The sequence below is a fragment of the Panulirus ornatus genome, chromosome 1 (assembly GCF_036320965.1).
Source record: "Panulirus ornatus isolate Po-2019 chromosome 1, ASM3632096v1, whole genome shotgun sequence".
NCBI lineage: Eukaryota > Metazoa > Arthropoda > Malacostraca > Decapoda > Palinuridae > Panulirus > Panulirus ornatus.
The window spans coordinates 80,144,101-80,159,660 of NC_092224.1; the positions used below are offsets into that span (position 1 = coordinate 80,144,101).

General features: G+C 39.9%; 1 protein-coding gene across 1 annotated transcript in view; it reads right to left on the reverse strand.

The window, feature by feature from the left end:
• Window positions 1–15,560, reverse strand: part of meigo (Solute carrier family 35 member B1 homolog meigo) — a 66,436-nt gene that overhangs the window by 24,323 nt on the left and 26,553 nt on the right. Inside the window, exons 4-5 of the mRNA XM_071664464.1 lie at window positions 14,673–14,781; window positions 4,417–4,499 (exon numbers count right to left, since the gene is read on the reverse strand). Coding sequence (XP_071520565.1) covers window positions 4,417–4,499; window positions 14,673–14,781 — 192 coding nt within the window. The remainder of the gene's footprint in view (window positions 1–4,416; window positions 4,500–14,672; window positions 14,782–15,560) is intronic.

The following is a 15,560-nucleotide window of genomic DNA, read 5'->3' on the forward strand; positions in this document are numbered from 1 at the left end:
TTCTTAATACCTTCCACAGAGCATCTCTATCAACTCTATCATATGCCTTCTCCAGATCCATAAATGCTACATACAAATCCATTTGCTTTTCTAAGTATTTCTCACATACATTCTTCAAAGCAAACACCTGATCCACACATCCTCTACCACTTCTGAAACCGCACTGCTCTTCCCCAATCTGATGCTCTGTACATGCCTTCACCCTCTCAATCAATACCCTCCCATATAATTTACCAGGAATACTCAACAAACTTTTTTTTTTTTTTTTTTTTTTTTATACTTTGTCGCTGTCTCACGCGTTTGCGAGGTAGCGCAAGGAAACAGACGAAAGAAATGGCCCAACCCCCCCCCCCATACACATGTACATACACACGTCCACACACGCAAATATACATACCTACACAGCTTTCCATGGTTTACCCCAGACGCTTCACATGCCTTGCTTCAATCCACTGACAGCACGTCAACCCCTGTATACCACATGACTCCAATTCACTCTATTTCTTGCCCTCCTTTCACCCTCCTGCATGTTCAGGCCCCGATCACACAAAATCTTTTTCACTCCATCTTTCCACCTCCAATTTGGTCTCCCTCTTCTCCTCGTTCCCTCCACCTCCGACACATATATCCTCTTGGTCAATCTCTCCTCACTCATTCTCTCCATGTGCCCAAACCATTTCAAAACACCCTCTTCTGCTCTCTCAACCACGCTCATTTTATTTCCACACATCTCTCTTACCCTTACGTTACTTACTCGATCAAACCACCTCACACCACACATTGTCCTCAAACATCTCATTTCCAGCACATCCATCCTCCTGCGCACATCTCTATCCATAGCCCACGCCTCGCAACCATACAACATTGTTGGAACCACTATTCCCTCAAACATACCCATTTTTGCTTTCCGAGATAATGTTCTCGACTTCCACACATTTTTCAAGGCTCCCAAAATTTTCGCCCCCTCCCCCACCCTATGATCCACTTCCGCTTCCATGGTTCCATCCGCTGACAGATCCACTCCCAGATATCTAAAACACTTCACTTCCTCCAGTTTTTCTCCATTCAAACTCACCTCCCAATTGACTTGACCCTCACCCCTACTGTACCTAATAACCTTGCTCTTATTCACATTTACTCTCAACTTTCTTCTTCCACACACTTTACCAAACTCAGTCACCAGCTTCTGCAGTTTCTCACATGAATCAGCCACCAGCGCTGTATCATCAGCGAACAACAACTGACTCACTTCCCAAGCTCTCTCATCCCCAACAGACTTCATACTTGCCCCTCTTTCCAGGACTCTTGCATTTACCTCCCTTACAACCCCATCCATAAACAAATTAAACAACCATGGAGACATCACACACCCCTGCCGCAAACCTACATTCACTGAGAACCAATCACTTTCCTCTCTTCCTACACGTACACATGCCTTACATCCTCGATAAAAACTTTTCACTGCTTCTAACAACTTGCCTCCCACACCATATATTCTTAATACCTTCCACAGAGCATCTCTATCAACTCTATCATATGCCTTCTCCAGATCCATAAATGCTACATACAAATCCATTTGCTTTTCTAAGTATTTCTCACATACATTCTTCAAAGCAAACACCTGATCCACACATCCTCTACCACTTCTGAAACCGCACTGCTCTTCCCCAATCTGATGCTCTGTACATGCCTTCACCCTCTCAATCAATACCCTCCCATATAATTTACCAGGAATACTCAACAAACTTATACCTCTGTAATTTGAGCACTCACTCTTATCCCCTTTGCCTCTGTACAATGGCACTATGCACGCATTCCGCCAATCCTCAGGCACCTCACCATGAGTCATACATACATTAAATAACCTTACCAACCAGTCAACAATACAGTCACCCCCTTTTTTAATAAATTCCACTGCAATACCATCCAAACCTGCTGCCTTGCCGGCTTTCATCTTCCGCAAAGCTTTTACTACCTCTTCTCGGTTTACCAAATCATTTTCCCTAACCCTCTCACTTTGCACACCACCTCGACCAAAACACCCTATATCTGCCACTCTGTCATCAGACACATTCAACAAACCTTCAAAATACTCATTCCATCTCCTTCTCACATCACCACTACTTGTTATCACCTCCCCATTTACGCCCTTCACTGAAGTTCCCATTTGCTCCCTTGTCTTACGCACCCTATTTACCTCTTTCCAGAACATCTTTTTATTCTCCCTAAAATTTACTGATAGTCTCTCACCCCAACTCTCATTTGCCCTTTTTTTCACTCTTTTTACTGATAAGAGCATAAATTCTGCAATGCCTTTTCTTTATATGCTGAGATCTAAAAAGCCCTTACTTGAAATAGGAGAGTCCTGCCTGTACCCATGGGGTGAAACAAGTATGTACAGCTATTTACCAAGAACATATGTTTACAACACTAATTATAAAAATCATTGCTCTGTCATGCTTTCTTGGTCTTTTATTCTTTTTTAAGTGAATTTGTTAATAAATTATCTTTATACAATACTACACATACCAAACTGTACATCACTATTACAAGTTTTTGAGATGCATCCTCTGTGAAACCCTGTTCTAACAGATTTCAACACATCAGAATTTGGCTTCTTAAAGATCCTTTGGATACAAGAGACCAATTTGGGATACAACAGAAAATTCCATTAGAGTGCGTTATAATGCAATTTCTGGTCAGTGAGGTAAGGATCCATCAGATAAAGTAGAATTTTTGTTCTCAAACTTGGTCCAGTTGAACCACAAATGTTCCTGACAAGGAATTGTACATTACAACTGCTCACTTCACTTATCTTAAAAAAAAAAAAAACGCGCCACTAAAATGTCAAAACTTCACTATAATAAATTCATGGAATCTCAAGAAGAAATAAAATGCTTCAAAAAACTCATGAAACTAAAAAAAATCTTACTATAGTGGAACTTTAGCCCATGTATGTAGATATGTATGTATGAACTTCCATGGATGACTAAAATTCCGAGCCTAGCAACTACTGACAGGATCATTACCAAACTTTTTGAAAGTTCTTGGGTGTGGAAATGAAACTTCTTTGAGGGAATGCATTAGATGTCAACTCTTTTTGTGACACCTTGTTACCTTAATGTGCTGTGTACTGTGTCAGCCTCAAAACAAAAATCTGCAGCAATGGAGCAAGTGGCACTAAAGATTAAGCGGGTGCATAAGAGGTGAATAGAAACTTTTTTGAATGGAAAAATTAACATACAATTTCTTAAACACCCTGATACTTTTTTTGCATTACATTTCTTTAGTCAAAGTATTTTAACCTTTTAGTTATAAAACTGGTACCAATCCCACCAGTAATTGCTGATTTCAGAGTTTCAGTTATCCATCTGCATACATATACTGTACATATATCTTAGTATTCATAGTGAATCTTAGTTTCAACATGACATTTAATCATTTTCACAAGTTTTAGTTTCAACTTGACATCTAATAATTCTCACATGGTCATTGTGTACATAAATGGGACTACCAAAGAAAAGAAACCCACTTACATTCATAAATGAATCCTTTAAGACTGTATAGACAATAAAAACTAATAACTTATTGGCTGCAATAATTCTCTTTCAGGAATTTAAGGTATACAAAGGCTGAAGGCTATTTTTTGATCGATGGTCCAACACTGACAGTAATATTAATGATGACATCATAACTAGAACTCTGGACTTCATGAAAAAAAAATTTAGCATTTTTGAAATCTGCATGTCGATATTAGTTAACACCTTGACACCTCTTGACAAAATTCTACGCAAGCTGACTAACACTTCTAGATGGATATTCATGCAGTTTTCAAACATTTTCTCCTCATTATTAAATATCTGTAAGAGAAGGTTTATTTCGATACTTTTGCCCATTAATCCTACGAAAAAACATTTCAAGTTTAAGCAGTATTTTCCCCATAAAATTCACTTACCATAAATTTCCACATAATCAAATGTACCAGACCTAACACTTATATTCACAATGCCTGAAGTAAAAATCAAGTTGGTTCACTTTTGACACGAGTGCATGAAATCATAAATGCATGATTTCATATAATATATATATATATATATATATATATATATATATATATATATATATATATATATAGGGGATGGGGAGAAAGAATACTTCCCACGTATTCCCTGCATGTCGTAGAAGGCAACTAAAAGGGGAGGGAGAGGGGGCTAGAAATCCTCCCATCTCGTTTTTAATTTTCCAAAAGAAGGAACAGAGAAGGGGGCCAAGTGAGGATATTTCCTTAAAGGCTCAGACTTCTGTTCTTAATGCTACCTCGCTATCACAGAAAATGGCGAATAGTATGAAAAAAAAAATATATATATATATATATATATATATAGAGAGAGAGAGAGAGAGTTATTTACTACTTACCAGAAGAATCTCTCCTAGTCCAAGACTTGTGCTGCCTGCAGCAGGTGAGGCTTTAGAGTCCTTGTAAATAAACATTGCCACTCCTGGAGAAGAAAAGATTATTAGGTAGTCAGAATTTCAAGTGTGCAGTCATTTCTATGTAACCAAATACAAGAGGGGAATTAGACAAGCTGGTTACAGAAATGTAATTACTTGGACAGCACATACTGAGGGGCAGGGGAACTAAACATAAGATATCAGGACTAATACTTACTAGTAAGGAGTTTAAAAACACTACTGTAATTAGCATATAGGAACTGAAAGTTACCACGGAAAGTTCCAGTGGAAGTGTCAGTAAATTTCAAACCCGTACTTCAGCCACTGTGATGTCACAGAACAACACAGGTTTTGCCGCTAGACACTGGTTGACTACATGACATCATATAACCAGTCGGAACTCCAGAGAAGTCAACAACTGGACACCTAAGCAACATCACAGACACTTCGCATCAGAGCAGCTCAATCTAGCTGTTAAGGCTCTTGGTGGATAGACGGTAGATTATGTCCCAGCCTTCCTCTTCCATCACTGTTTCATGACTCACATCTACTTACGTATTGTTCACATGTGTTCCTCAACTGTGAAAAATTTATAACAGTGAGTATAACTTTAGTATATGAATTACCAAATGTTACTTCTTGATATACTTAAAACCCTTCCTGCACCACACTAGGTGGTGTGGAAATCACATGACTAATCATTATAACCCGAGATCTACAGTGGTTAACTATAACAAAATGGCTAGACCACCAAGTACTAACCCTCTGTCTCCGGTGGTGACACATAATATCATCAGCCAATGGCTAGACTTTCCCAACTTTTCGGGGGACTCGGAACAACTTGAAACTTGGTTTGAGAATGCAAAAAAAGCTGCTAGATCTAGTTGTAGTGATCCAACTATTGTAACAGATGAACTTAAGAATGACTCTGCCCATCATTTAATTTTGTTCAATGATCCCCTTCCAAAGCACAGAAATTGTCAGAGATGCCTGACCTCAAGCTCATACATGAATGGGAAGAGCACAAACAATACTGGTGTTGGTTGTGCACAACCAAAAATGACAGGATATTTTTGGTGTGATACAGGAAATGGATAGAATTACCAGAGAGAAAGTAGAGCTATATTCTGAACTGGTAGCTAAGTTTGCACCATTGCAAAAGAAACTCAAAGAATTTTAGCAAGGTCTGCCTGGGTAACCACTCCAGCCCAGGGTGCAGATCCTCCCCAGTTGTTATGACTTTCTTCATGAAGGATGTTACCCCTGAGTTGAGAAGGGAAGTTAGGAAGGAAGGTAGGTATTGTGATCTCCACTGTGATGTCTCTAGAAAAGGAGGAGACCTACTGTGCTCCTAAAACCAAGGTGGCTATGGGTAGAACATCCTCAGTTAGAGACAATAGGGGAGAACTGAATAAAAACTCACAAAGTAGCTTTAAAAATTTGTTGGCATGCCACCAATGTAATGTGCCTGGACATGCGAGACCTCAATGCCCTCTACTAAACCTTCCCTATCTTTCAGCTTCTCCGAGAGGTATGGCTGTTCAAACTGGAACCAGTGCTTCACCAAGAAATCCAAGAAATACACCATGGGATACGAGGACACAGAGGAATTCTCAAAGTCAAGTAGAGAGGAACATCCAAAGTAGGAACACTCCTAACACTACTATTCCATGTATGTACTGTACCTACCATAGGGTCCACACTCACAACACAGACAATTGTAGGGCCTTTAAAGGCCTACAAACTTCCACAATACAACTTCCCCAGTGGGAATCCTACAATCAGCCTCCCAACGAGGATACGTAATATCTACAGAAACTCAGGATAACAAAACTTTCCCTTCCCTACACACAGGTATCATTTTTCCTAATTTGTCTGCTACAAGACATAAAGACATACATATTACTTGGGGAATGGTTGGACAGACAAATCAATCCCTTTTCTTGGATACTGGTTCAGAAGTGGATCTGACTGACAGAAGGCTCTTTCCCAACTACCAAAGGACGCAGTAGAGTGGTTAAACATTCCACTTCCAACAATAGTCTATACCACTGGTGTTGAACGGCACACATATGCCATAACATATGTAGTTGGGATAACCTACTATGAGAAGGAAGGTGGTATTTTGCATGCCACATGAAAGGTCAGTAAACATAACGGGAGATCTCATCCCTATACCTTTTGATGATCCTCAGATAACTAAAGCTCTTTCAAGTGATGAGTCTTATTCACGTTCTCCAGTGAGTATTGATGTATGACATCCTCTAACCAGTACTAAGACACTGGACGAACAGAAACCTACTCAAAGTTCAGATGTAAGGTTCACAGACAGAGTTTATTTTCATTCCAAAATCTGTTTTGCTAAACTGACACATGACATATATTTCCTTCCAGAAACCTTAACTCAAGTAAAACTCCAATTAGATACTAACTGCTTGCAAAAGTTTGGTGTAGATACTTCCAAACCTAGGTTTAAGGTCTGCTGTCTCAATTAAGCCGACAGAGTTCAGATGGGAGGGATTAGTCTAGACTGCCCCTTGCGCCAGTCTCAGGGTGGATCAGTAGTGACTCACCTGGCCAGTAAATCATCACTCCCCTAGAGATTCATGCTTGGTTAATACTCCAGGTCTTACAGATTCAGTTTCAGTCAACCAGGTTTCTCAACCTGAAGGTGTTAGCAAAATCCCAGTCATCGATGCTTCTGAGGTGAATCCAACGGAGTTCACTAAAGCCATGCCAGAACTGGTTAAGCTCCTTAATAAATACAGATACATTGTAGCAATGAGGAATGAACCGTTGAGGACACATCTAATTAAACATCGCATTAATATGAAGCCCCATACTAATCCCATCTATGTCCCGGCTTATCCAATCCCACATTCCCAACAGACAACCATAGACAAGTCTGTTGAGGATATATTGGCCCAGGGTGTCAATCAGCCCTCTACATCACCTTGGAACACTCACTAAACCTGATCGCACCTGGAGGCCATGTACTGACCTCTGAAAGCTTGATTCAGTTACAGTGCCTGATGCTAGAAGAGCTTATAAAGAGCTTGGGTAAAAACAAAGTCTTTTCCACACTTGACCTCCTCAGTGGGTTTTGACAAATACTTATGGATAAAGGAAGTTGACCTCTGATAGCATTCTCTACCCCTTCCCGACATTGGAAATTTGTTTGGATGCAGTTTCGTTCGCAAAGCAGACCCATAACATTCTCACGCCCCATGAACACTATTTTCCATCCTATCATAGGGAGCTCCAAGAGGCCACTCTAAAGAGCAAGTTATCAAAATGTAGTTTCCTAAAGTCAAAAATAGAATATTTGGGACATATAGTAGATCAGAGAGGAGTTAGGGTGGATACTACTAAAGGTGAAGCAATTATAAATTACCCTGTGCCAAACAACCCTACTGAGATCAAGTCCTTTATAAGGAATGGCAGGGTTCTGTAGGTCATTTGTCCAAAATTCTAGTCAAATTGCTAATCCTCTTACACATTTGTTATAGAAAGATGTCCCATTCCCATGGGGAGAAGAACAGCAACAAGAATCTAAGGTGCTGAAAGACTGTTTAGTTACAGCTCCCATACTCTGTTTCCCCAATTTTGCAAAACTCTTTACCTTAACCACCGATGATAGTTATAAAGGATTAGGTGCCGTTCTTTTGCAAGATGTAAAAGGTAAACTCCACCCCATAGTGTATGCTAGTTGAACACTAAACAAGGCAGAAGCAAATTGTAGTGTAACTGAGCTAGAAGCACGTGCAGTAGTGTGGGCACTTAACACTTTAAACACTATTTACATCTGTATGATGTTACCATTAACACTGATCACTGACCCTTGCTTGGATTGTTTAAGAATAAGAACCCTTCTGGCAATTTTGCCAGATGCCATTCAATCATTCAGTTCACACCTTTGTTCAAATATGTTCCCCATAAGACCAATCACGTCACAGATGCTCTATCCCGTAACATAGCCGCCATTGAGCGAAGCACAGAACCAAGAACCCTTTTGTCCCCAGTCCTAACTTACCTTAAGGGTCATAAGGCTAATCTCACAGTCAAGACCCCAGTCCCTCTTCGGGAATTTTTAGTTCAAGAAGATGTATTGTATATATTGTATAGGGACACAACTTCGGGTGCTCCTTCACGTTCAGTTATGCATCTAGTCATCCCTAAGTCCTTAATCCCTGAAATACTGTCAGTGATTCATGACACTCTTCAGTCTGCTCACCTTGGCAGAGACATATGTATCAAAGAGACACATCTTCATTACTACTGGCCTAACATGGCACATGATGTTTCTGCCTACAAAGATAATTGTCAAGATAGTAATGAGAATAAAGGTAACCCCTTATCACATCTTCCAGTGTTATAGTATCCAGCTCTAACACATCCTTCGGAACGTGTGAGCATGGATATTCTAAGTGGACTATATACCATTCACCGTACCAATAGGTATCTCCTAGTTATTACAGATTCATTCTCAATTCTGTGAACTTGTCCTTGTCCTGGATAAAACAGCAAAAACTGTGGCTATAGCTTTCAAAGAGGGCATTCTAGATAGACATAATACACCAAAATACCTAGTTACAGACATTGAGTTTAGTAACATGATGCTGTCTGACCTCTGTGAATTGTATCACATAAGGAAATGTAACATCGTAGCTTATCACCCAACCTCAAATGGCTTGGCTGAAAGGCTTAACAGAAAGGTTCTGGAACACATGCATGTACACACAGACTTGCTAACTGTAGCTGGAATGACTGCACGTTTGACGTGCACAGTTCCTTGAACTTATCTTTCCACGAGTTGATAGGGGACACACCTCACTTCACCCTCTACAGCTATGACAAAGTATTTCCTTATGAGATGTGGTCGGAAGTTAAGGCCAGAAGATATACTGACACTGAAGGCTTTATAGGTAACAAATTCAGAGCGATTTAACAAATTCATCAAAAAATCATTTCTGAACTCCAGAAAGCCGCAGACATATACACTAGAGAATGTAACAAGTCAGCTATGACACCACCAGACCTTTTGGGAATATTGGTCATTGTTAAAAATTTTAAAGACTAAAACTGACGCTAGATTTGTGGGTCTATAGAGAGTCACACAACATATAGCAGGACACTGGTACAAGCTCAATCATATCCAAACTGGAGAAGTCAGGGATGAACACAGGGATAAGTTAAGGCTACTGCGATCCCAAGTTCCAGCCCATCCTCCAGAGGATGTAGGTCAAGAAGACCTTAATTCCAAATCCTCTCCATCTTTATCAGGTGGTGGTCAGTAACAATTCCTACACCTCCAGCACCCGAAAAATCATATCGCTATAACTTACATAACTGGCACATCTAGGGACTGGTTTATTTTCAGTGTTAATTTGATCTTGTACTTACAGGAACATAATGTTGCTCCTTCTTGTCCTCGTGACCCAGTATGCCCAGACTGCCCGGTAACTCTGCCATGGAATGTCACTCATATGGCAATTGCTTACATTGACACAAACTGCACAGATCCTGAACATACTAAACATTCTCACACATCTCTTTGAGCAACTGGGTCCAGCTTTAATCCAAGTACAGAACTTGTCTGATAAGATACCACCCACTCTCCTCACTCACTGGATATGGGAACTAGACAACACAAAGTTCACCCTGAGTCTTGTTACACATCCATTCCCAAACCTGACAAATTCAACTCCTACAGCAGACTCATCTTTCCCAGCTCCTAAGTCTGAGCACTGTAGGAGGAGGAAAAGAGGTCTATTTAACACATATGGAATTGTAGATAAAATTTTGTTGGTCTAGCTATAGAAGGGAATATAAATGATGTCCAACAACAAATTGATATCACGCAGGAAAGAGCTGATTGTCTTGAATTTGTACTTGATACTTACTCTCATCTGTTAGCATCATATGATAAACATGTTAGGTGGATTACTAGTACAATAAGTAACATAACAGACAGTCAACCTTTTAGCCAGTACTATAAATGAAATGCATGCCTATATAGTAATATTAGCCCTTATTCATTCCCTGTCAGAGCAAGTCAATTACTGAAGTAATCACGTTTTCAATCTGGTGACTAACTTTAATTTGTTAAACAAAGGGATGATATCTTCATCCTTGTTCCCATACAGTGAGTTAGCAAGAGTCGTGGGGCTGATACTGCAAATGTATAATGTAAAATCAAGAGACTCACTAAGTTAGAAAATTATCATGGTCTTATTACTGATGAAGCGATGATTTAATTTGCTATCCATCCAATCTTAAATTGACAAATACATGAAGAAAATTTATCCTTAGGGATAGGGGAGAAAGAATACTTCCCATGTATTCCCTGCGCAGCGTAGAAGGCGACTAGAAAGGGAGGGAGCAAGGGGCTAGAAATCCTCCCCTCCAGTTCTTACTTTTCCAAAGGAAGAAATAGAGAAGGGGCCAAGTGAGGATTTTCCCTCAAAGACTTGGTGCTCTGTTCTTGATGCTACCTCACTAAAGCAGGAAATGGGAAATATGTAGAGAAAAAAATGAAGAAAATTGTGAGTGGAATTCATTGTCAGGATCATTATGCTTTTGATAAGTATGAAGTTAATGAAGTAAGGACAGTAGTAACAGGAGAATTAGTCTATCTGTTTCTTCCTAAGGCAACTCAAATGGTTATTGCCTGTCTCTTTGAGCAGCCTTAAGTCGTGACAATCAGATTATATGTATATAACACCTCCTGTACCATCTCATTGTCACAATATACTATATTAAGGATGGCACTGGGTAAAGGATGGTTAATCCATTTGAGGCCAACTAAGTCAAAATCTGTTTAGTTTTCTAAGGTCAATTATATTACCATCCCCTCTAATTTGTCTAAGCTAGTTCTCCCTACTGTCCCTCCAGAACCAATGAATCCCAAAGTCTCCACAAATCACCATCATGTGATAACATCCTCTCTACTGAGATTTTTTAGTCACCCTGGTAATCTTTGCAGTGATATTGGTGTGTTACTTAAAATTTCAAAATAGGTCCAGAGGAATCTGGTTCCAAGGCATGCAACAATGGTTCACCCTAAGGTAATTCACAAAAAAGTTTAAGTAGTCAAAAGGAAGCCTGTGAAAAGATACCCAATGAGGACAAATTGATGAAAACTGACATACATTTATAACATTATCATAAAATATCAACGAGGTAGAATTAATCTGGAAATGTAGTTGCCACAGTAAACTAGTACATTTTGTATCCCATTGTCCAACCCAGTGTAAATATATGTATGTATGGTTAATGGGAGGCCCAAGGACAGACCTTGAGGTGGCTGAGCCCTCTGTAATTAGCATAAAGGAACAGTGGAAGTTACCATGGAAAGTTCCAATGGAAGTGTCAGCCAATTTCAAACCCTTACTTCTGCCACTGGCAGGAAGTGTCAGTACTCCAACTCGGGAGTGGATCAGTGCCACTCAGTGGGAGGCGATCAGTGATCGGCTGGCATTGCCTGGAGGTACACACCGTGTCCCTGCTACCTTGTGTTCCCACCCTATGCTTGTTAAGTTTAGAAATAAATATAGTTTGTTTAAGCACATGCTTTAATTGCAAGCCTAAGAAGACGCGGATAACTTGAGACTTGGTTTGGTTGTAGTGATCCATCTACTAAGATCGATTCAGCCCATAAATTGATTTTGTTCAAAGACCTCCCTTCCAGTTTGAATAGCCATGCCTCTCTGAGATGCTGAAAGATATAAAAGGTTTAGTAGAGGGCACTGAGGTCTTATGTCCAAGCACATTACACTGATGGCATACCAATGACTTTCTAAAAATATTTTGAGTTTTTATTTAATTCTCCCCTGTTGTTCCTCCCTGAGGATGTCCTAATCATAGCCACCTTGGTTGTAGGAGCACAATAGTTCTCCTTTTCAAGGGCCATCACAATGGAGATTACATTTCTGGCAGGAGTTTCATGATCAATACCTGCCTTCCTAACCTCCTTCTTAACTCATGGAGAAAATCCTTCATGAAGAAAGTCATACCAAGTTTTAAAATAGCATCTCCTGACAACCAAGAAAGTCATACCAAGTTTTAAAATAGCATCTCCTGACAACTGGGAAGGAGCTATACCCTGAGCTGGCACGAACTTGGCTACCAGTTTAAAATATGGCCCTCCCTTCATTCTGGTAATTCTATGCCAGTACTGTTGTACTGTTCCCATTCATGTATGAGCTTGAGCTTGGGCATTTCTGACAATTTCTGTGCCCTGGAGGGAAGATCTATGAACGAAATCAATGGGCTGAATTGATCTCAAGTTCATCTGTTACAGTACCTGGATCACTACAATGAAATATAACTGCTTTTTCTGCATTCGCAAACCAAGTCTCAAGTTGTTCAGTCCCCCTAAAAGTTGGGAAGGTCTAGCCTTTGGCTAATAATATCATGTTTCACCACAAGAGACAGAGAGTTAGTACTTGGTGGGCTAGCCATTTTGTTACAGAAAATTACAACTGGTCATGTAATTTCCACACCACCAAGTGTGGTGCAAAAAAGGTTCTATATCTATCAAGAGCCAACATTTGTTAAGTCATATACTCAACTTATAATTATAAAGAACACTTGTGAAGAATACGTGAGTAGATGCCAGTGATGAAACAGTGATGAAAAAGAACAGCTGGGAAGTAATCTACCATCTATCCACCAAGGGACTTCAACAGGGAGGTTGAGCTGCTCTGACACAAAGCATTTATGTTAACACGTAGGAGCCCAGCAGTCGAGTGTCGCATAGGAGTCCTGTAGTTAAACTCTCTGCCCCTGGACGCCTGGCCAATTATATGAGGAGTAGTCGACCAATGTCCAGCAGAGAAACCCATGTCATCCTATGACATCACAGCATACGTAGACCTATCCAAAGCAAGGAGCCAGGGGCAGTCGTTCAGGCAGCTGCACCAGGGTGTCAAAAACCACCTCGTACATGGCTAAACGAATGGATATTGATGGACAAGCTGATATCCACCCGTGCTGAGCTGATGGATTGGAGGATTGCTAGAAGTCAGGCATAAGGTTGGAGCGAATATTTTGAAAACACTGTGGGGTACTGTGCTGACTAGGCGAAATCGACTGCGGTATAGTGGGAGCTTGATATGTAATCAGCGATTTGGCTGCCCCAACACAGCCATTAGTTGATAGGTGCTTCTGTCAACTGCCAGCTATACATGAATGAATGATGAATAACATTACTGCGCTACTTGGGTCCACCCAATGTTTTTCACTTGTTGTTCACTGTCTTTCACTGGCTTTTCAACTGAGGTCTGTCCGGAATGACACATAAAATACTGCACTTGATGAACAGAGAATAACCAGACACTAAGGTCCACAATTCGAAGACGCAATGTTCTTGATTATGGAATCCTTCACCGTTTCTAGAAGGAATCCCAACACTGCCACCATTATCAGTCCGAGTCTTCTTAGACTTGCAATTAAAGCCTGTGTTTAAACAAGTTATACTTATTTCTAAATCTAACGAGCAAGGGGTAAGAACACAAGGTACCGAGGAGACTGCTCGTATTTTCCAATTGATTAATAGCCTGCCTCCTACCAGTAGCGGATGTTGGGGGTTTGAAATTTGCTGATAATACCATTGGAATTTTCTGTCGTAACTTCCACTGTTCTTCTATGATAATTACACAATCACTGTCCTAAAATGCAACCAACTTAAAAAAAATATGCCAGTGAAATGTTGATCAGTAACATCACATGCAAAAACAAGGCAAAATGATTTGTGAAAGATATGTACACACATTTTCTGAGTAGGTAACAGAGTAACAAATAATGAAATTAAATTGTGGAAGCAAGAACTGTGAAGTTCAGAATCAAATTCACAGAGGTATCAGAGTAACACATAATGAAATTAAGCTGTGGAAGAAAGACCTGGGAAGTTCAGAATCAACTTTACAGAGGAACTCTTACAGTGGTATATAAATATGGAGCAATTGCAAACAGTATGTGAATAATTCAGTAATATAAGTATTCAAAAATACAGAATGTCAAGGGAAGACCAAATTTAAGGAACAGAGAACAAAAAAATACTATCAAAAAGATATGTCATTATGGAATGTAAACATACCTTTCATGACTGTGATACCAAAAAAAAGTGACTATGGTGCAATAGAATACTGCTAAGCAGAATATGGCACTAGGATAAAGGTTAGCAGGCAAGTAAAAATAGGAATCAATTAATAACTTACCTACAACAATTAAGAAGATAAAGACATACTTCTTCCAAGTATACGACTTTCGTCCCAAAACCACTCCTAAGACCATTACTGGTATGGGCTTACATGATTTTCCTACAACCTAGAATGCAAAGAACATATGACAAATTTTTTCAATATGTAAATTTCATATAATTACTTACATATTATTCTAGGGAACTTTTCCATCAACTTTAAATTTCTTTCTTTTATTTCATACTTGTTCACTATTTCTAGCATTAGCAAGGTAATGCTAGGAAAAGATGAAGAGGCCACATTTGCTCACATTCGTTCTCTTGCTGTAATGTGTAATGCACAAAACCACAGCCCCCTATCCAAAATCTGGCACACACAAATTTCTGTGATTTCCCCCGTTGTTTCATCTGCACTCATCAACTCAAGACAGAGCACACTGCCCCCTACATGCCATATCATTCTAATTCATTCTATCCTGTGCATGCCCCCTACCCTCCCAAGCACTCAGAATCTTTTTCACTCCATCCCTCCAGCTCCAATTTAGTGTCTCTCTCTTCTCCGTCCCCTCCACTTCTGAGAGATATATCTTCTTCATCAATTTCTCCTCAATCAATCTCTCCATATGTCCAAACCACTTTAGCACACCCTCTTCCACTTTCTCAAACATCTTAATACCGCAACTCTCTCTTACTCTTTCATCATTCACCTGATCAACCCCCCCCTAATACACACTTCATTTCCAATACTTGCATCCTCCTTCATACAGTCTCACCAATAGCTCATGCCTGACGTTCATACAACATTGTTGGGACTGCTATATCTTCAAACACTCATTTTGGTCCTACCAGCCTCTATGCCCCTTCACCCACCCTAAGACTCACTTCTGCTTCCTTGGCTCTTAGCACT